At 32.8% G+C, this 21,844-nt stretch overlaps 2 protein-coding genes across 3 annotated transcripts in view; one reads left to right on the top strand and one right to left on the bottom strand.

Moving 5' to 3' along the window:
* The window catches only part of LOC135128677 (beta-1,4-glucuronyltransferase 1-like), a 42,658-nt gene extending 27,192 nt beyond the window's left edge, over window positions 1–15,466 (bottom strand). Inside the window, exon 1 of the mRNA XM_064055697.1 lies at window positions 15,407–15,466. The gene's annotated coding sequence lies outside the window, so the exon portion shown is untranslated. The remainder of the gene's footprint in view (window positions 1–15,406) is intronic.
* The window catches only part of LOC135128699 (uncharacterized), a 41,711-nt gene that overhangs the window by 15,021 nt on the left and 4,846 nt on the right, over window positions 1–21,844 (top strand). Inside the window, exons 2-4 of one of the 2 annotated variants that reach the window (XM_064055732.1) lie at window positions 1,901–2,112; window positions 2,199–2,528; window positions 12,222–12,470. In XM_064055732.1, the coding sequence (XP_063911802.1) occupies window positions 2,222–2,528; window positions 12,222–12,470 (556 nt within the window). In that variant the 5' untranslated portion in view covers window positions 1,901–2,112; window positions 2,199–2,221. The remainder of the gene's footprint in view (window positions 1–1,900; window positions 2,113–2,198; window positions 2,529–12,221; window positions 12,471–21,844) is intronic. The other variant, XM_064055727.1, reaches the window with a different exon arrangement.

Below are 21,844 nucleotides of genomic sequence, written 5' to 3' on the forward strand. Positions count from 1 at the left end.
ATCTCATTATGTTATTATTATTTATTAGAGATGGAAAAAATCAGAGAGTGGAATTATACCGTTCTTTTAATAGCATACACTAAAATTATTTTCGACTATACAGAGTGTTTTGTTTTCAAGGCCTGGCACACAACTTAGTTGTTTTAAACAGAGTACACGTTTTATATAGTCTTATTAGCTTCTACAACCATAATTTATTAAAAAAAAAATAACTTTTCCATTTTCAAATTCAATACCCTGTATTTTATTACTGCATCTTACACTATGTTTTGTTGCCTTTCTTTCAATATGTCAATGTGTCTTACTTTAAATATAGAAAATAAACAGCACAAAGCTCAGAACAGAGGGTGTTCTATTTAAAAAAACTGAAATATCGATTGTTGAAAATTATTATAATAAATTAATATCATTAATTAATTTTTTATAAACAATCTGCATATTAATATTCAGTTTTATTTATACCACAATAAAGCGTATATCTTTAATTATATATCACAATATATTGAATTCCAAATTTTAGAAGTAACCTTATTGTCATTTTTTGGTGAACCCTAAGAAGACGTCAGCAGTCCATTTGAAAAAACTAAACTGTGTTGTGTCATAAAAACACATAAAAACAAACTACTCTGTATAGTTGAAAACAATTTTGGTGTATGGTACTCAAACAACTGTACAACTTTCATCTTAAACTCACCCTGTATATTACCGAAAGAGTAATAAAAAAACACGGTTAAAGATTTGTCTTTAATAGAATTTTCGTCTTGTCAGAATGGCGTCGATTTGAAACTTTGACATAAAAATGCAACAATCAAAGATAAATCTTCAAAAATCGGTAATAAGATATTGTCTAATTCATTTAGGCTAGAGAAATGCAATGGGTCCATTTAACAAGCGACAATTTATTTTTTTCTGAACATTTTCTAGCTCCTAGAATATAAAAAAGTAAGCCTCCCGTTTCCGTCTGTCTGTCGACCATCTGTCGTCTGATTGTTGTGAAATTTAAAAGGTATGGTAGTCCAGAAGCTATAAGGTTATATGGCCGTTATAAACTTATCCCATTGTGTGGAATTTAAGTTGTTTACAATAGAAAAGGTTTTGGGGTAGTAAATAACGTGTCCACTACAACTCGACCGGCTATTGGTGTTTCGTTCAGGGGCGGCTCTCACTAAATATCTAAATTACTATCTACTTTATTTTAGGAATATAGATATGCAGAAAGCAAAACGGCCACCAACATTTGTGTGTTCATCTCCACCAAAAATATGATGATGTCATCACAGAAATATTCAAAATAATATGTTTTATGTTTGTGGTTTATTAATCCAGAATTTCACATTTGTCTTAAAAACCACAAAAGCGATTGCTTTGAAATTTTGTGGCCACACAAGGTTATCGTGTTCATCCCTTCTAAAATCCTAATGACGTCATCACAAAATATTGTTAAAAAAAATCTCACTTGTAGGAATAGCTACAAAAACTGAAAGTATAAAACAGAATCAAATTTTATAGTAGTTTATCTAAGATTACCAATTTTACACTAATTTTATGAAGTATATCCCAACAATCTCTAATTAAATAAGCAATAAGAAGATAAACAGAATAAAAATAATTTCAAAGCAGGATTATTTGGACTACAAGGCTAGCTTCCACGGATATAAAATAGTGACGTTAAACTAAAAATTAATTTTTTGATATTTTTAAAAATCCATAAATTGTGAAATTTATATTACCGACAAAATTAAATCATTTTATGCGATGATGTAAACGCTATACAATACACAAACATAATCATATCGACACAAAAAAGAAATATCAGATGGTCAATTAAAACAACATTGTGACGCAAAATCATCAAAAGAATTATGATCGATAATAAACCAGTGTATTGTTTTCATTTTAGTTATATACCTCGGTATCACTAAACAAGTATCAAGTTAATTCACACAGTGTGTACTGTACGCAAGCGTGTTAAAATTAATTTATGGTCCGCTTTCGCAATAAGCTCACGTTAAAAATGATGATGGTTGGTGAAAATTCAGTGGACGCGAAAGAATCATTTCCCACGCACACGCAACCGAAACGATGCTCCTAGCAAAGTCAGTCCTAAAAAAGGTAACAATCGCGACAAAACGGTCACATTAGAGCCACAGAATTACAACCCTGACCTTCACCCAACCCACTAACGCATTCTGTTCCAGAAACAAAAAGTTGTAATAATAAGATGAAAACCGGAAATGGCGACACATGCATCGACATAGACCACGTCAATCTGGAAGCTAACAATTACAAGAACAAATATACCAACGCCTCCGTCCAGACTTCCCCCCTCATTCCGTATAGACTCAGGTTTTGGCCCAGGAGCACATGTGACCTCAAGTGTGACCCGAATGAAAGCAGTTGCTGCACGAAGGTGCGACTCACGTGCTGCTGCAGGATCCTCAGCCAGTGGGTTTTGTCCCAGGTTGGGCTCACCATGGTTGTGATCTCCTGGGCCTTATTGGGAGCCTACGCATTCTACAAAACCGAAGGTGAGTTTTCGCCAAATTATTTAAATTAGGTTATTGTTACTTTTTTTTTCGGTGCTTGTTGACAGTTATTACGGAACTGTCAACGTTTCGGCTATTTATTTCAGGCTTCATCAAGTCTGTATTTACGTTTTCCAAAGTACTTTTTTACTTCTGGGTAAAAACTATTTCGTAGAAAACGAAAATGTAAGGGTCCTGTTTCCGTCCGATCGTATTTGGTAATTTAATTAATGAGGTGTACACGGGAATTAACTTAAGTGTATTTTATGATTATCGTGAAAATGGTAATAACTTAACCAAAACTTATCTATTAGCTGTTAATTATATTTAACGTTCTTATTTGATGTCACTTGAAGTGTGAAAACTGACGTGCTCCTATATTTGTGGTTGAATAAATCTGTCCCTATCATATAATTTGCGAACACAGTTTATCCTAAAAAATGGATAGTGTTTTAATTATTAAGTAAGTATGCAAGATATTTTGAACTAAGTCTTGAAAATGAGACCAACTGAATCAAAAAGACTAAGAAGTTCGTTTATAAAAATAATAAAATACAACAGACCCAGAGTCGATCCTTGTAGGACCCAAACTTCCAATCTGAAAAGTTTATGACCGATTACTACGAGTTGTAATGTGCCAATTAATTTATTTTTAGGGAATTATTATCCCTTACTTTATTTCGTATATGCTCCAATTTTTCCTTTTTGCTTATAAGACACCACAAAAATGATAAAACCCTAGACGAAAATTTTTAATATTCAAATCAAAACTTAGACACAAAGGATCAGAACTTGTTGATTCATTTCTAGCAAAGCTGTGTTGTGATTGATATTTTAACGACGTAAAAGGTTTAATAATAGGTCGTACAAAAAATGGCTTCAAATTTATTTCAGTCTAACATTGAATCAGTATCGAGCTGTAATTATTACATTAATACTAATGTATTAATTACCAGGGTTTTGCTTTGAAACTTTGTGAGAGTCGACGGACTAGACTTCATTGGAACTTCTAGTTAACCGAGAATTATGTTTGTTCTATGTATTGTTTAGGATCGTGCTGTTAAAAAAGTGATTTGGAGAGACTATGATCACAGTTAAGTGGAATTTATAAACTTGCTGTTCCCGCTGACGTTGCTTTTAGAGCTGAAAATTGTCATTTATAAACTCCGTTGCCAAGTTGCCGTTGATAATAACTTTAATGTTCAACTTTGGCCGTATTTAAAGAGGTTGTAGAAGAAAAGTGGAGGATTTCAGTTGATTACTACAAAAATTTACCATTTTAGACATGTTTTAAGTTTCTTGTTGTCGAAATAAGTCCACACATATTAAAAAAAATAGGCAAAATGTAGCCCCGCCCACCCGCCCTATCTCAATTGTAATGATTTTTTTATTCATCGTGAGCCAAGAAGGCGGAGCTTAACTGCAAAATCCTTATTTCCCTACGAGAAATTAAAAACATGTTTTTGACTAACGTATTGTTCAAAGAATACTATGTATAATAAAAAATAAAGCCAAAGATTAAGCCCCACCCATACCCGCCCCGATCTCAATTGTGATAAATTTTTCAATTTTTCATTCGTTGTCAGATCGAGGGGCGGGGCTTAATTCCACGATCCATTTTTGTCTACAAGAATTTACCATTTTAAATATGTTTTAAGTTTCTTGTTCTGAAAAGACGACTACGTATAATAAGAAAACAAGCAAAATATAAGCCCCGCCCACCCACCCTATCTCAAATGTGATGATTTTTTTTAATCGTCGAGAGCCAAAGGAGCAGAATTTAACTGCAAAATCCTTATTATTTTTAACTACACGAAATTACCATACATATAAGACATGCTTTTGAGTATCGTGTTATTAAAAAAATACTAAATATGTTAAGAAAAAATTAAAGCCAAAGATTAAGCCCCAGCCATTTTGCCCTTGATCTAAATAGTAGGTAATGAAGTTTTTATTCCTTTGCAGACCTAGGGGCGGAGCCTAATTGCAAAATCCATATTTCCTTGCAAAAATTTACCACTCTTAACGTGTTTTGAGTTTCTGAGAATAAAAAAAATCATCACAATTGAGATAGGGTGGGTGGACGGGGTTAATATTTTGCCTTTTTTTCTTAATATACATAGTATTCTTTGAACAACACGATACTCAAAAACATGTTGTTCATTTCTTGTAAAGAAATAAGTGTTTTGCAGTTAAGCTCCGCCTCCTTGATTCACGGCGAATAAAAAAGACCATCACAATTAAGACAGGGCGGGTGGGCGGGCTTACATTTTGCCGTCATCTCGAACGTCATCCCAACGGCGTGCCAACTTCCAATGGCAACGTCAACGGCGAACAGCAACGTCAACGGCAAGTTGATAAATCGACCTTTATACTAACACTAACGTATATGTCATGTAGATATATCAAATTTCGCCAGTATGACATCAAAAAACCAGAAATACCAACTGAAATTTTCCAAATATAGCTATCTCAATATCTTTTTTTTTTACAGTTCCTGAAAAATTAAGAAATTCCGTTTAATGCTGATATAAAAAATTAGTTTTATGATCCCTTTGAACTTTATATAATATCTACCTATAAAATGTTAAATTTCTATGCATATGAAGGTATGTTGGCGAAGAATCAAATAAATACTCAGTAAAACCTTGAAACGAAACCTCTCGACCAAACTTATACATATTGTTGTATAAGATTCGTATTGATTCGTATCTCTTTGTAATTTTATTCCGTTTTATACCACAAGACTTCATGGACTTTTAGGTGTACTTTCAGATAAATGATGAAGTGTAGGCACGTGAGACCAAACATCGATTTAGCGGAATCGCCTGAAGTGCTGTAGTGCGGTTGGATTCTTGGCAGAATTTCTGCATTGCGAAATCGGAGATTAACCATTAAACCATGTCACTGCATTTCGTGAGAACCCGTAACATCCAACTCCGCCGAATATCCACCACTTCATATTTGACTAAAGCTTTTTTAGGCTCCAAATTTAAAATAGAACGTATCAAGAAACCAATCTGATCAAGAATTTACCGTGCTTCGACGAAATTGTAATCGATTTGTTATTCTAAATAGTTACGCAAACAGTGTGGTTTTATACCATATGTAAACCTATCGGGAATTCTGATTCGATAGGCTAAGTAAAACACTACCACTCGATCATTTTTAGCTCTGATAGTTATAATCGTATAGGTTCATTTTTGTCATAATTTATTCCGGTCTCGCACTGCATAACATACAAGGGTACAGGATTGTAATCAAAACACTGTAATTAAAATTATTAATGACTCGTAAAGTTCGATTCGTGTAATCACGCATATCTATTCTCAGCTCTGAGTCTTGCCTATATTTAACAATTTCCTTGCTAATATCCGACCCGGTGTGTAAGTACCTTCAAAATTAAAATATTTAACTCGTAACATTAACAACGGTTATTACACGAACTGAAATTTTCTGCTTCGCAGTTCATTATTACCGTGTGCTCCATGGTCTGTCTCCCTAAACCAACTAAAATAAAATTACTGACGTGACAACTTGCAAATATTCCCTCATTTTAATTAAAATAGTGATGACGGAGAGATATTTTGAAAATGAGGATATTCATTTAATGGTAAATAGAAAAGGAAGAACAAGAAGATAAGTGTATTCTGTTTGTTTTACGTATATCCTTAATCCCATAGTTGCTCTAAGTAGGTTGAAATAGTCCAGCATGTTCGTGTTACTCTCCATTGACCCCAGGATGAATGGATAATAATGGTAAATTGTAAACCCGGCAGGAATCACGTGTGTCATTTGTTAATTACTAACTGCAAACACCACAAATTATATTGCTGAAACTAGAATACAAAAGTCTGAAAACTTCTGTTCAAACGAAAAATTAACGACCTAAAATAGACGGGGTAAAATATTTAATACAAATTTTAATATACCTACTATGTAATGAATTTTAGTATCACGTTAATTATAATAAAAAGTAAACTAAAACTTTTTTAATTTTAATAATTCAGGATAAACTAATTCGAAACTTTGCAAGAGGAAAAGGCTGAGTATTATGGTTCGTTCCATCAACTTTTGCTCTCGTAACCATGGATCAAAACTGCGTAAACACATTATACATGTTATTAATCACATCTGTGTGGTCGCCTTTTCAATTTTCAGCGAAAACTTTCCAATTATACATTAAAACCGAAAATCGAGCGAATAAACTTTTTGTTCATTCAACAAACTTGGCTTATGAACACACAATTTAATTAAACATTTCGCTGGGAGCAAATTACGTATTTAGTTGCAGCTTCCATTAGCCTCTTTAAAGGAGATGGAGTCCTAATAGTAATACTTAGAAAATGTCGAACTATAAAAGTTTTGTTTTCACAATGAAGCCACACAGATGGGTTGGTTACATCTTAGGAACTAACGACATTCATCATTTATTGAAAACTCAACTCTGATTGGCCAATTAGGTGTTAGCCGCCATTTAAAAGTTGCAGCAATTAAATATCGGGCCAATAGCATAAATTAATTGTAATCGAGTCATCCTTGGAAAAGATTTAGCATATCAGTGATTAAACCACACTCACTATGTCAAAAATTGACAAACATAAAAGCAAAAATGTCGTACGAGATTATTAATAAAATTAGTGTGAACTTGCTAAGAAAAATGGCATAGGAGTGAGATCACTAGATCGCTTCTCGGCCTTATGGCTAAGATCAAAGTGTAGATCTCAAGGGCCAGATATTCTCTGTATTTCGACTAATAATCCGGTTGTTATGGATGTTATAGGGGTCTGCTCGATTATCTACCTAACATTTCCAATATTTTCTGAGATACTCTTAACATTCAACCTGCCACTTCCCTGTTGTCGTTGTAGAGACGAGGCAAAAATGAGTATTATGGACAATGTTGTAGGGAAATTCTTCTGGAATTCATCCCAAGCCGTTTGAATCAAATATTCCCACACACCGTTTACTTTCTGATGTAAAAATTATTTCTAGAGGAAACAACAACAACCAAAAAAAACAAGAAAGGTAGGCTTGGAAGAGACATTAGATGTGACAGTCACAGCCAAATTGGTTAATAAATTGCCATAAAATTAAAACAAAGTTAAAAATTGGTCGAAAATTATTTCGACAGAACTTCGCTAGCCCCCAAAATATAGTACAACAAATTCCGCTACTTTGAAAAATTATAAAATTCGATTTTATGAAATTTTACTTCTTGGTCGACGTTGCTGGTAAAAAGTTATTATCTTTGTAATTTTTTTGGGAAAATTCGAATGCCTAGGGGAAAAACTCAAAGTGGATACATATACCACAAGTGTACGGTATATTACTATATAATATTTAAACTATTTTAATGTAGACGCTTTTGAGATGGCATTATGAAATTATTGGTTGAAATAGTTAGCCAAATTTTGGTTAGAGATTTACCATCTACATTCCTAATATACCTACAAAATTTGATAACAATCAATCCAGTAGTTTCAGAAATTATTTGTTTACTAAACATCGCCACAGACCACAGACGAAAACCGGAAACCACTTTTTTGGAACTCTAGGATCATGAAAAATCAAGAAAACATTAAAGTAGCGAGTCGTACGATGGATCCTAATACAATACTTCAGATTAATTTAAAACGATGTTATAGTTTTTGCTTTTTTGGATGTTTAGATTAATTTTAATAAATAATAGTGTTAAAACGAAGTGTTATAACTTAAGACATAATCGAGAGAAAAACAAATTTCTAGATTTTTAATGTTATGACAATCCTTTAACTGATAAACTGGTGACTAGATTGTACAAGAAACAAAGAAAAATGTTCACACAACATTTTTTCTTCACAAAAAAAATACAGTATTATGGCTGTTGGAACTATTTGATGAAGCGCTGAATTACATATTTAGTTATAACTATACAGCGGACGAAAAATAACGAATATGCAAATGGAAAAATAGCTACAAGCAGTTATCAAAGTTAGTTTCAAGTAAAAGGAAACTTAATGATAAGTACTTAGTGGCCACAATATAGTTAATATTAGTTAAAACGAACACACACACCCTGTTTTGTCTAAAAACTGTTACATTTCTGGTTCTTTTCAGTGGTTTAATATAATTAGCAGTTATAGTTAACCGAAAATATGAAAATGTCAAATATAAGGAAATTATAGATGGTCGAATATTCAAAATATACTACATAATCTCCCATTCTCTTTAAATTATAATTAACATATTCAGTAATTTGACATTTTTGAGTTAACTATCAAATTCAGCTTAACTGTTTTTTAGCAGCTAAGTGTAACTGATACTTATACTTCCAGTCTTTAACTACCTACTAAATCAATAACTAAATGCTCGACGAGAAATTGAGTTCATACTATTCATACTATTATAATTTTGTTATTGATTTTATCATGCATTAATTTAAAGTTATAACTATAATTGATAAATGAGCCATTAAAATCTATACAGAAGTTTAAACACGTCGAAATTTCTAAATTTCTAAACAGTGTCAATGCAATTTAATGAGAATAAAAAAAACAAAAAAATAGGACTTCAGCTTTGCAAAAGTGACATTTTTGGTACAAAGAGAAAGAATATCGGACAATTTAACTGCATACGCAAAAGCTCCAAGCAAAGTAGAATGTTAACTAATATTATTATTAGCTATAATAATGTTCAGTGGTAGTTACAATCAACTAAAAATAATAATGTTGATCATAGAAATATTTCCGAGTTAACCATCTAATTTAACATAATCGTTTTTGGCTGTAACTGTAATTATTATCATTGTTAGTAAATATACTTCAAGTTTTTAGCTACCTACTAAAGCAAAGTTACTATAATTTTGATGTTGATTTTATCACGTATTAATTACGATTTAGATAACTATAATTGATAAATGAGCAATAATTAAAGTCAGCACAAAAAATAATAAACACTTCGATAGATAAACATTAACGGCGAATTCTTAGATTTCTAAACAACGCCAATTCAATTTTATGAGAATACTTTCAACGTTTAGCTATAACTGATAAATTGGTAACTAGATTATACAGGACACGACAAAATCGTAAATATAACAATAACCATCAGCGATTTTTACCCAACATGTTCACAATAAATCAGTTGCAAAGTTAGTTGTCATTACTATCATTTTCACATTTTTGTCCAAAAAACAGAAGAATATCGGACCATTTTACTCATGTAGGTACTAATACAGAACAGTTCTAAGCAAACTAGGTTGTTAACCATTAATTAACTTTATTATTAGCTATAATAATGTTCAGTGATAGTTACAATCAGCCAAAAATAAATTAAAAAAGTTTAATTAATTAATTGGTAATGTTAGGTTTGGGAATTTTTGCTCGAGATAGTTGGCGTTCTGTCATTTTGTCATTTGAGTTATTTGACGTTTAAAAAAAGTTCAGAAATTTTTTAAAAGAAACATTTATCACTGAAAAACTGATAGAAAAGGAAAGCCACTGATCACTTGAAATTCGAGAAATTTGTCTTAGGGCTATAGATAAGTTATTGCCCCCAAAGTCCAAAGATACCGGGTGACTAAATTGAAACAAATTTTTGTGTTGGCAATTCTGAATTATTGGCATTCTTGCTAATACGTCAGTTCGCAATTGTCAGTTTTGATATAAACGTGTTGATTGGTTGAGTCGATGGCAGCTGCCATAAATGTCACTTTGACAATCAGATATGCCATCATAAAAATCAAACATTTCATTTTACATGCCCGACGAGTGGCGGCAACCAACAACATAAAAAAATAGTTAGCAAAAACAGTTTAATAATCCGACTTTTAATGAAACTACCAGTGACTATTAATGATTGAAGCATTTTTTTTTTTTTTGTATTGGTAATTCTAAATTATTGACAGCAATGTTAACGTTTCGGTTCACAGTTTTCAACGTTGAGCGCGCTTAACAAACGTGATGAGAAGATAACTCCTTGAGATAAATCTCATTTTGACAATCAGGTATGCCATCATAAAATTTTAAATATGTTGCCAATCTGACAAAAAAATCACAATCATTAATATAATAAAAATGCTCACTTTTCGGATCAAATTTTGTATAAGTTTCAAGGAAAATTTGAAACAACGGAAAATAACTGAATTGTTAATTTAATTATTTGCCAGAAGAATATATCAAAGAAAGACATACCATGTTTTTTGTTTGTGAAGATGGTAATTGCCGCAGATTTTGTTGACTGTTTATAATAAAAGTAATATATTTGTTGTATCTCAAAACAAAATGTGTACCAATATTTGACATAGAACCAGAAATGTACATAAAATTTAACAAATACATCTGTGCTAAATGCAAGAGATATCAAAAACTTTTACTAGGTTTGGTGACGATGACGAAATCACAAAAAAATGTATATTTACACTCCCATTAAATTATGCTGAGCGTGTTAAGGTACGAACAAAAAAGTGTAATAAATTAACCACTTTCATGTTTCCAGTCATCATCGTTTTTATAATAGAGTAATGTATTTGTATACATATTCTTATCGCCATAGTGGGAAAATTCCCAACAATGGAAACATTATACTCATAAGTGCATACCAAAGTGTAGAGAAAAGTTGGTAATTACTGGGGAGACGTATATTTTGCACTTTTCAGCGTAGTGTTTATTATTAGTGTATGCACAATATAAATATAAATAAATTCTGGAAAAATTATAATTTAAGTTAAAAATTTGCGTTCAAATGGTTTGTCTAAACTTAATGCACATCTAAATTATATTACAAAAATATGATACGTAAATTTTTAATAATAATATGTAATCTGATAAACCAATACAACTCCAAAATTACTCAAAATTTTAATTATTTTTGACATGTTATTGTTGGTTTTCTAGAAATCCTTGCAGCCGAGGCAATCAACATGACAGTCATTCCTAGAAATCACATGTGAAATTGCGTGTCTACGTGCCAGGTTCATATAATTACAGGCGTATAAAAAATGTTCATATTTTTAAATGTCATTTGTGCTCACATAAAATGGTTTTTGTATCTGAAACTAGTATGACTTATTTATTTATCAACAGTCTTTAAAATTAGCAAAAAAGCGTGTACAGGTAAAAATGATAAATGTTCATGTTTCATGTCAAGCCAAAACGATCAATTTTTATTCGGTTTCTAGAAAATATGTTTATTTTTTTCAATAAAATGTTTTTATACAGTTAGTAATTTTTAAGTAATTTGCATTAATTTGAATTGAGTCTACCTTTATTAAATAAAATTGTTGTGTTTTACAATATCCTGAGATACAAGAATATTATTATAAGTGTTTCACAATGGATGAAATAACCAGTCTATAAGCTTCAAATCACGTTTTATAACCAATAGGAACGATAGGTTTTTATTACCAATTTCACGATAATTTCAAAGCTTGCAATTTCCGAATATTCGCTTCCACGGGTTCCAGCAATTATCTGTTTAATAAAATCCCCAAAAGATCACAGAGGGATTTTATTACACGGAAACTGTAGCGTCATTACGTGCTTCACCCATTCTGTATACTCATACGAGGAACACTAATTTCGCCAAATCGGTATAAAAATAAACAACAATAATCGCGTCAATTGTCCTATGAAACTCTCATCAGACTTTACAAATGACGTGAACAATCAAAGGGTAAATTCGCGACCCATAAATTTTCAACAATTTGTTTTTCAGGACCGAGAGAACTCGCACAATCGGAGAATCTAGCCAAATTACAAAATAATCTTTCCATAAGTTTAGCCAATGAGTTACGTCGCACGGAAGGAGAACAAGAGTGGAAAAGCACAATCGACAAGTATCTTGAGCAGCACGAAATTAATCTTCTGGATGCGGTGAGCGCGGGATTTGGGGAGGGTGGAGGCGGCAGCATCTGGACCTACCCAGGGTGCATCCTTTTTGCCGTTTCCCTGTTAACGACACTAGGTGAGTTCAATTATGTATATTACACTGATTTAGAACTAGTGAAACTGCGTCCACAGGTACTAAAATATGAACCAAGGTCTGAAATATGGCTATTGCACAATTTATCTTTATTAAACTTGAAAAACTAGCTTCAATAAATAGGAAATTACTGACGTACAAAGTTTTGCAAATTAATGCAGGCAAAATACATGCCGGTATTATTCATAACCTTCTTGGAATAATAAAGTTTTAGCGTGATAAGTACCACTATTTTTGAATTCTGATCAAAGAACGAACACTGTACAAGTTTGTTTCGAATTATGTAGATTCAACCTCAACACTAAATTGTAGTTGAAATAATGTGTTTTCCCTTGAAGTTATGAATTGTGTGTTATATTCCTGTAGGTACTGAAATAGTCGAACGATGTTAACAAGGCTTCTCAAGGCAAAATTAAGAAAAAGGGATCGATCAAATACAAATAATAACAAGGACGCAAAGAAATAACAAAATAAAATAAATGATGACGAAAATCTAAACGACTTTAAACTTTTAGATACATTTCCAACTAACTAGATTCCATAATTCGACAGTAGCTAGGGGTTACATCGATGCAACACAGTACAATGATCCCTCTCCTTCATAAAAAAGAAATGGAAAATTAATATTTTAGCAAGCGAGGTGTTGGGTGGAGTTTTAAAACCGTGTTTAGACTGTGTCAGTTTTAAAAGAATTATAAATTGCAGAAGTAAATATGAAAGATAAGATAAAAATTGCTCCACTTTCAGGCGCACTGATTTGGTTAACCATGTTTTTACTGTTTAAATGAGGTCTTGCCACGCCCTTGTTATTGGATTTCTTTGTCAACTGCCAATCATTAAAAATATTTAAGCGAAATTGAAAATCAGGCTAATGTTCTTTTGTTTTATTTGATACGACTGCACTTGATTGAGATAAGGACTGATAAAAACTGCCGTATGTTTGCTCTGAATTATTGCAAACAAATTTCTCAGGATCTTTTCCAGTTTTTCAGTTTTAACTTTTTGTGAGAAATGTCTTACAGAAAATCGTTGTTCCTTAAACACATAAACCAAAAGCTTGTGTTTAAGTAATAATTCCCGTTTCCTATAAAACATAGATACACACAACATAAGCAAAACTAGAAATAACAAGTTTCTAATTATATTCTTCAAAAAATATACCACAACGTTCTCTGTTTTAAAATTTTAACATTGCGTGCTGACATCAGTAGCCACTCAAGAAATAGAGGACAAATTGTGAACTGAAATATTTACTATTCCGCATTGGTATTGACCACTGTAAAGACATTGCCCTCGGTAAACAAGCAACTTCTTATTACTGAGTCAAAACATCTCTCGGGATCGTTGCATAAGTGCATAAAAATAGCTAAAAATACTAAAATAGATTTCTGCAACGTGTACTCACTGCATAAAGTGTAAAACTCAAACCAATCGACTGTGAATTATGAAATTCTACTTGATTATTATATCGTATTATTAAAAATTCAGCACAGGTTTAAAAAATGCACGCTTTTGCAGATAACATATCTACAGATAAAAACTTGCACGACAAAAGCTGCCAGCTGTTACGTACTTCAGACACGTTCTTCAACAAACTAACAAAAATTTCATTAATTATGTCAAAACAAAAATTGTACATTTTTAAAAACAGAGATAAAGTACAATCATGTTTGAAATACGCAGTTCTCGCTACACAATTATGTAAATTTTCTTTGTGTGGATAAGTGTGTGCTGTGGCTGATAAAATTAAGTTTCAAATGAGACTCCCACAATAAGGGTCACTCTGATCGCTCGAATGATTTCAAGTTTTAACTTTATTTATATTTCAAACTAAATGATATGAGTTCAACAGCACTTTTTTAAGTCATGACCTGCCAGATTTAAAGATTCGGCACCTTATAAAAAAAAATTAAACAAGCTTTCTATTTAATATTATTCCTGTTATACAATTGTTTTATGAAAATTTATCATAAACAAACCCACCACAATACAGATATAAACTGTTATCTGTTCTGATATTGTCTACCAACAAAAAATTCAATTACTTTTACTGCACTGACATTCTACATTCTTCATATTCTTATCATAAATCAAAATTGTATAACGTCAACAACACAATAATTTTCTATAGAAGTGAAACAACTACAAATAAATCAATTGTAAACGTTAATCAACCTAGTTAACAATTACTTTTCCACGATAATATTTTTTGTTATATATAATAAAAAATGTCCGGAACAAATACAGGCATGTAACAATAGGTTAAGCCATTGTTCTCACTAATGAACGAACACATTTTTAGTACACATACATTGTACTCGCAAGATTAACTGCACTGGTTAATTATTGTCGTCCTATACCAAAGTTCATAACAGAAACACGCTAACTCAGTATTATGCAAATTTAGTAACTGCGTCTACGATTAGAAAGTTGAATTTTCGCGTGTGAAACCAAAAAGATTGTTGTTTTAAAATCGTTTGACGTCAAAGCACCGTTCCAACAGTACGGGATAAAGAAATCGTGAATCTTATGGTCGTCATTTTTTAGTTGAGGACAAATTCTGCAGGCAAATCATTTATCTTCAAGCTATTGATTAAATGATAACCTAACCCAGGGAAAGGTGGAACCAAGTGGACTACAGAAAGCGATATATAATTTTTTGCCGTTTGATCGAAAAATTCCCAGAGCGAGAAGAAAACAACGGAAAACTCTCATTTACAGACGCTTGTAATTAGAAATAATAATAGTACGTTAGAATTCGATACATCCGGGAAAGACTTCGCTATATAACTGCGAGTTCCACCACTACTGAACAGAACACGAGGAACTGCCAAGGACTACGAGTATAAGAACGAAAAACAACAAGCCTGAAAACGTTACACCAAGATGTTACTACATAATTATATGTATGTACTTACGTGAATCGTTCAGTAATTAATAAACGAGGTGTTCATGTTATTGAATATGCTGTAAAAATACAAAATATGTTACTAAACTGTCACATTGCTTATTAATGTTACGATAGATAAGCAGATCCAGGATTACCTAAAAGACTCGACGTTTTTCACAGTCGCAGTTATACGAAAATTTACAACACAGCGTCACAGAGATGTTTATCGCAGATTCCCAAGAGGGTTTATCACAGCGCCTCCGAGGTGTTTATCACAGCGTCCTGGACGTGTTTACCGCAGTGTATCGGTAACCAGCCAGAGGTGTTCATAATCTTAAATCCCTAGGGATTTACCAGTTTGTTGATAATCAGAGCTCTCTGGGGACCTAACCTCTAATAAATTTAGATTATGGTCTGTTCACTCAGCAAAACGCACGGTTCTTGTTGCGTTAAGCAATAAAACGGTGAGATGTATTCTGGTGGATGAAACTACAAGTAAGAACACACAACGCAGTCAAAGTAATCCACAAATCTGTTAACAGGAGAATGTTCTATTTATTTATTAAAATTTTTGCAGCTACGTGATTACAGTTCTTATCTTTTTTATTGATCCAATTTCAATACGGGTTTTTTTTTGTTTGAAATCTGGTTTATTAATCGGGATTCGGGACAGTTGTTAGTAATATTTGATAATAATCACTTCAGCTATTTAAAGATGATTAGCTCATAACACAGTTATTTATTAATGAAGGAATCAGATAGGTAAGACAGCGCGCCGACCGTCGCAGCGAATCTTAACCAATTTCAGACTTTTTAAGGGTTATGTCGGGGGTTTTTAAGTACTAACACCTGTATTACAAGATCTCGTTGTAAAGACAGTTATTAGTTTATTAAGTATTTAGGTATTGTTAACCTGATCTATTATTAACACAGTCATTTACTGATATTAATTATCGCTTAGTTATTAATTAATATTGGTCAATTGTGTAAACAAATACTGCGCTTTCAAGGTTCCCAAACAAATATTCTTACTCGTTTGTTTTGCGTTTTCTGTGTACTTTTTCACATTACAGTGAAAATAAACATCTGACTCTTCTGCAAAAACGTCATTAATGTCCAGATAGTAATAATGAAAATGTAATTACTCATCTGCAAAAAACTTATTCCGAAATTTCGTACTTTAACTGGAAAATATACTGCATTCCACAACAGACAAGAACGAGAACTTCTGGAGGCAAGAGTCGCACTTGAAGATGCACCTCACGAAAGTGGGCGAAACGTCAAAACTCTTTTCAAATGTGGCACATGTGAGGTTAGCTGCAAAAACCATCTCCAGGTTCCAAAAATAAGATCAAATGTTACAAATCGATATAAATATTTGATTACCATAAATTTAAAAACACAAAAAAAGAAATCGTCCTTAAAGTAACTGGATACAAATACAGAAATTATTACGTGTCACAGTAAATTTAAATATGAACAAAACCAAAGACTGCCGGGAGTCCAAATCATAGATCATGGTTACGGGATCAATGGCTCTGGTCTAATTTTCAGCTTTGTGTTGCGAAATTTACAGGTATACATACTGATCCTCGTTGTGTAGGGTCTGTTACAAAATTTACTGCATCATTAGACAATCTGCGTTAAAATCCTCCCTTCTGACATTAACGCTTTTGACCAATGAAATTCAACTCGTTCATTTGTTATTGCTACTTTAATCTGAAACTGATACGCCCGAAGTTATACTGATGATTAAATAAATTACTGAACCTGCAAAGCTAACGAATTTCCGTTACGCCACCCTTTATTAACAATTTCAAACAACAAGAATTTACATGATAAAATCAAAATAATAATTCGAGAATAAATGTTCAAATTCAAGCTGTGAGAAAATAGTTCGGGTGTAAGAAAACATAAAATGCACCCATTTCGAGTCCTTGACGATATTAATTTTACTGATGATAATTTCTAGTGTCCTTTCTCTCAAAATGGATTAACGTTTAAGATTAGTTTAAATGTCAGAAATGAACTATAATCAATCTTTATTGAAAAGTTATGAAGTGTGAATAATGCTATAACTTTAAATAAAAACATCCAGAACGTTTAGATATAGTTAGTAAACTAAATTGAGCTTTAATAAGTGAATTTCCTGCCACGTGTTGTTAAATATATGAACATTTACATTGTTGTTAAATTGCATTGAACTAGGTATTTGCAAACAATAGACAAAAACTACACGTGTTTATGGAATATGTAGTCAAAATTTTACACATTTCAGATTAGAAAATCGTTAATTAACTGGTCCCGCACTAGTTACACTCGTTGGAAGGAGACTGGGGTCGAATGCGATTAATTTTTGTTTAAGTCACTGCCCTTTTATGAAATAACAAACAATAGTCTACATACCAAATTTTTAACACATGTTTCAACTAGCACAGCTACACAAGAAGTAACTCGGTCAAAAAATTATACAGGGTGACTGCGAAATATGTGCAAATATTTTAACCACGGCATCCCCCACCCTAGTAGAGCCGAAATATAGAAAAAATAAATTAAAAATCGAATGGGGCAAAACCCCCTTGAACCACCCTCGATACGAAGGCACTGAGCCACCTTGTAAACAGAGTTGGAAAAACGTTCGAATAAAAACGACCTAAACACTTTCAGTTTCGATTAAAAGTAAAACCGACTTTTTGCTGCTTATCATTCGTTCATTCATTTACTCATTCATCGTTAAAGGTCAGTGTGAAAGTTTTTTGGTAATTGTGATTCTGACGGATGTTTAGTCCCTGTCACAACGATTTTACATTGTTTATTGGAACAGAAATAAGAGCAACTTAGAATGCTACTACCTTTTTACAAGAAATGTTGAAAATGTTGTCCTTGACTAGCAATACAAGCGTCAGAGCGTCGCAAGAGGTTTGTTGATAGGTAAAAAAACACCGGAGTAGCGGCTGCCACTTTCACTTGTTGAAGCTCTTCGATAATTTCTGAACACTGTTGATTTCCACAAACGTATTGTTTCATCCAACCAATACACGTTTCTCGAAAACCGTCTCTTGAAATCGTACTTGTTGACGACTATGTGGAGTTCCATCGGACAAAAAGTGAGTTACACAACGTGGACAATCAGCGGGCTCCAAACCGTGCACTTTGTCAACATGGTATGGATGTGACCGTGTTTTTTTAATGTAGGATGCACTACAAGCTGCGAAAATCCAAATTCTCCTTTCTGCCCCATCACGACCACGATCGTGAGTTTGAGGTTGAAGGTACCATGATCTCGGAGATGCTGTACCACCATATCGACACACTCTGCATTGGAAAACTGGACCATACACCGATTTCAACGACCGCTCGATAATGACTGGCCCTTTTTGTGTTTTTCACGTTGCGATTAAAAAAGTGCCTGATAAAGTTACTTTTTTGGTTCTTACTCCGAGTCCCCTACCCATTCATTGCAGTAATTATGTAGGTCACGAAACATTACCAGCGGCGCGTATAACAATTTACATTTAATTTCAAATAATTTTTTCTAGACACTGCTACCACCTAGGACCGTGAATTTTTGCCAGTGACATAATCATATTGTGACCTATTCCCCATTTTTTTTTGCATGTATTTCGCAGTCAGCCTGTATTGTCGTGCTTACGTGTTTAGTTAATACGGAATTTTTTTTGGAAAAAATTAAATTTTAGAAACATTAAGCACGTCAAAAATGTGTAATTTTTCGAAGCCAGAAAGTCTAATTCGTATTTGATTAATTTTAATATCAAGAATTTCGGAAAAAAATTGCCTTAAATTCTGTTTATCATTCATTTCACTTCGTTTATAACATTTCAACGTTAAAATGTCAATATCAAGTTTTCCATAAATTTTGTTTGTGATTTACCTAAAGTGGTTTCCAACAAATTCCTGGCTCTGGGAATATCTGTGAACGAATTTACTTTGCAAAACATAAAAGACAGTATCAATATACTGAAAAATTAATGCGAAAGTTTTTAGAAAAAATACACTTTGTTACAGATTTTTTTCTATTCTTTCAAATTCTCTCAATGTCCCTCAAGATTCCTTCAGATTTCCTCAGAATTTTTCCGATCTTTATCAATCGTTTCAGATCCTCTCAAATTTTCCAAGATCGCTTGCAGACTATTCCAGATTGTTCCATTTTTCTAGATTCTCTCAAATTCCCTCAGATTCTTCCAGGTTTAGCTAGATTCGTCTAGATTCTTCCCGATTCCCCCTGATTCTTTCTAATGCTTTCCAATTCCTAGTTTCATATTCCCTCAGATTCTGCCAGCTTCTTTCAGATATTTTCAGATTCTCTCTTTTTTTTAAGATTCTTTCTTTTGGATTCTTTCAGATTATTCCGGATGCTTTTGGATGGTTCGGATTGTTTCACATTCGTTCGAATTTTCAAGATTCTTTCAAATTTTCCAAATCCTCTCAAATTTTTCAATATCCCTTGCAGACTGTTCCAGATTCTTCCAGTTTTTTCTACATTTTTTCTAGATTCTCTCAAATTCTCTCAGATTCTTCTAGGTTTAGCTCCATTTGTCTAGATTTCATGAGATTTTTTCCGATCCCTTCTGATTTTTTCTAATTCCTTCCGTTTCTTAGTTTAATATTCCCTGAGATTTTCTTCGATTCCGTCAGACTCTTCCAGATTCTTTAGGATATTTTCAGATTCTTTCTTTTTTTAAGATTCTCTCTTTTGGATTCTTTCGGATTATTCCGGATGCTTTTGCATCGTTTCGGATTGTTTTACATTCTTTCAAATTTTTTCAGATTCTTTCACAGACACTGTCAGGAATCCTCAAGATTCTTTCAAATTTTCCAGATCCTCTCAAATTTTTGCAAGATCCCTTGCAGACTGCTCCAGATCAGATGTTTCCAGTTTTTTCTACATTTTTCTAGATTCTCTCAAATTCTCTCAGATTTTTCTAAGTTCGACTAGATTCCATGACTTTCTTTTCCATCCCTTCTGATTCTTTCTAATTCTTTCCGATTCTTAGTTTAATATTTCCTCAGAATTTCTTCGATTCCCTCACATTCTTTCAGATTCTTTCAGATATTTTCAGATTCTTTCTTTTGGATTCGTTCGAATTATTCCAGATGCTTTTGGATGCTTTCGCATTGTTTCACATTCTTTCAAAGACACCATCAGGAATCCTCAAGATTCTTTCAAATTTTCCAGTTCTAGTCAGATCGTTTCAGAACCTTACAGATACTTTCAGATCCCTGCAGAATCTTCTAAATTCTTCCACATTTTTCTAGATTCTTTGAGATTCTCTCAGGTTTTCACAGGTTCTTCAGATTTCTTCAGATTCTTCCGAATTCTTTCCGAATCTCTCAGACTCTTCCCGAATTTCACAATTTCTCTCAGATTCCCTAAGATTCTCTCATATTCCTTTAGATTCCTTCAGATTCTTTTCGAATCTCCCAATTTCTCTCAGATTCCTTCACATTCCTCCAGATTCTTTCATTTTCGATTTTTTTTTTATTCTTTCGGATTATTCCGGTTAAGCTTCCAGATTATTTTAGATTCTTTCAAAGGCACCGGCAGGAATCTTCAAGATTGTTTCAAATTTTTTACTTCTATTCAGGTCATTTTACAACGGTACAGATACTTTCAGATTCCTGTGGACTTTTCCAAATTCTTCCAGATTTTTATAGATTCTTCGAAATTCTATCAGATTCCTTCAAATACTTGCCGAATCTCTCAGATTCTTTCCGATCTCGCAATTTCTCTCAGATTCCCTCAAATTCCTCCAGGTTCTTTCAAATGCTTTCAGATTCTTTCATTTTCTTTCTGATTCTCTCTTTGAGATTTTTTTCGATTTTTTTTTTTATTCTTTCTGATTATTCCGGATGCTTTCCAATGTTTCCGGATTGTTTCCGATTCTTTCAGATTTTTTTAAGATTCTTTAAAATTTTTCAGTTCTGTTCAGATCGTTTCAGATCCTTTCAGATTCCTGCAGATTCTTCCAAATTCGTCGAAATTCTTAAAAATTCTCTCAGATTGTCACGGTTCCCTCAGATTCTTTCAGATTCCTTCAAATTCCTTTCTTTATGAATCTCTCAAAAATCCTCCAGGGAATGTGATCTCTCACTCGAAGAGTCTCAGGAATCTGAATGGATTTGTAAAGATCTGAAACAATCTGAATAGAACTGAATTTTTTTTTTTTAATCTTGAGTATTTCTAATGGTGTCTTTGAAAGAATTTAAAAAGTTCGAAAGAATCCGAAAGATTCAAAAAAGAAAATCAGAAAGAATCCAAAGAATTCGAAAAGAAGAGTCGTAAAGAAAATGAAGGAATTTGAAAAAAGCTCAAATTCTCTCAGATTCTTTCAGATTTTTTCGATACTCTCAGATTCTCTTAGAATTTTTCACCTTTCATATCGTTTCACATTCTTTCAAATTTGTCGAGATCATTTCAGATCCCTGCAGACTCTTTCAGATTCTT

The sequence above is a fragment of the Zophobas morio genome, unplaced genomic scaffold (assembly GCF_036711695.1).
Source record: "Zophobas morio isolate AGI-343-1 ecotype UQ-CSIRO unplaced genomic scaffold, CSIRO_AGI_Zmor_V1 ptg000002l, whole genome shotgun sequence".
NCBI lineage: Eukaryota > Metazoa > Arthropoda > Insecta > Coleoptera > Tenebrionidae > Zophobas > Zophobas morio.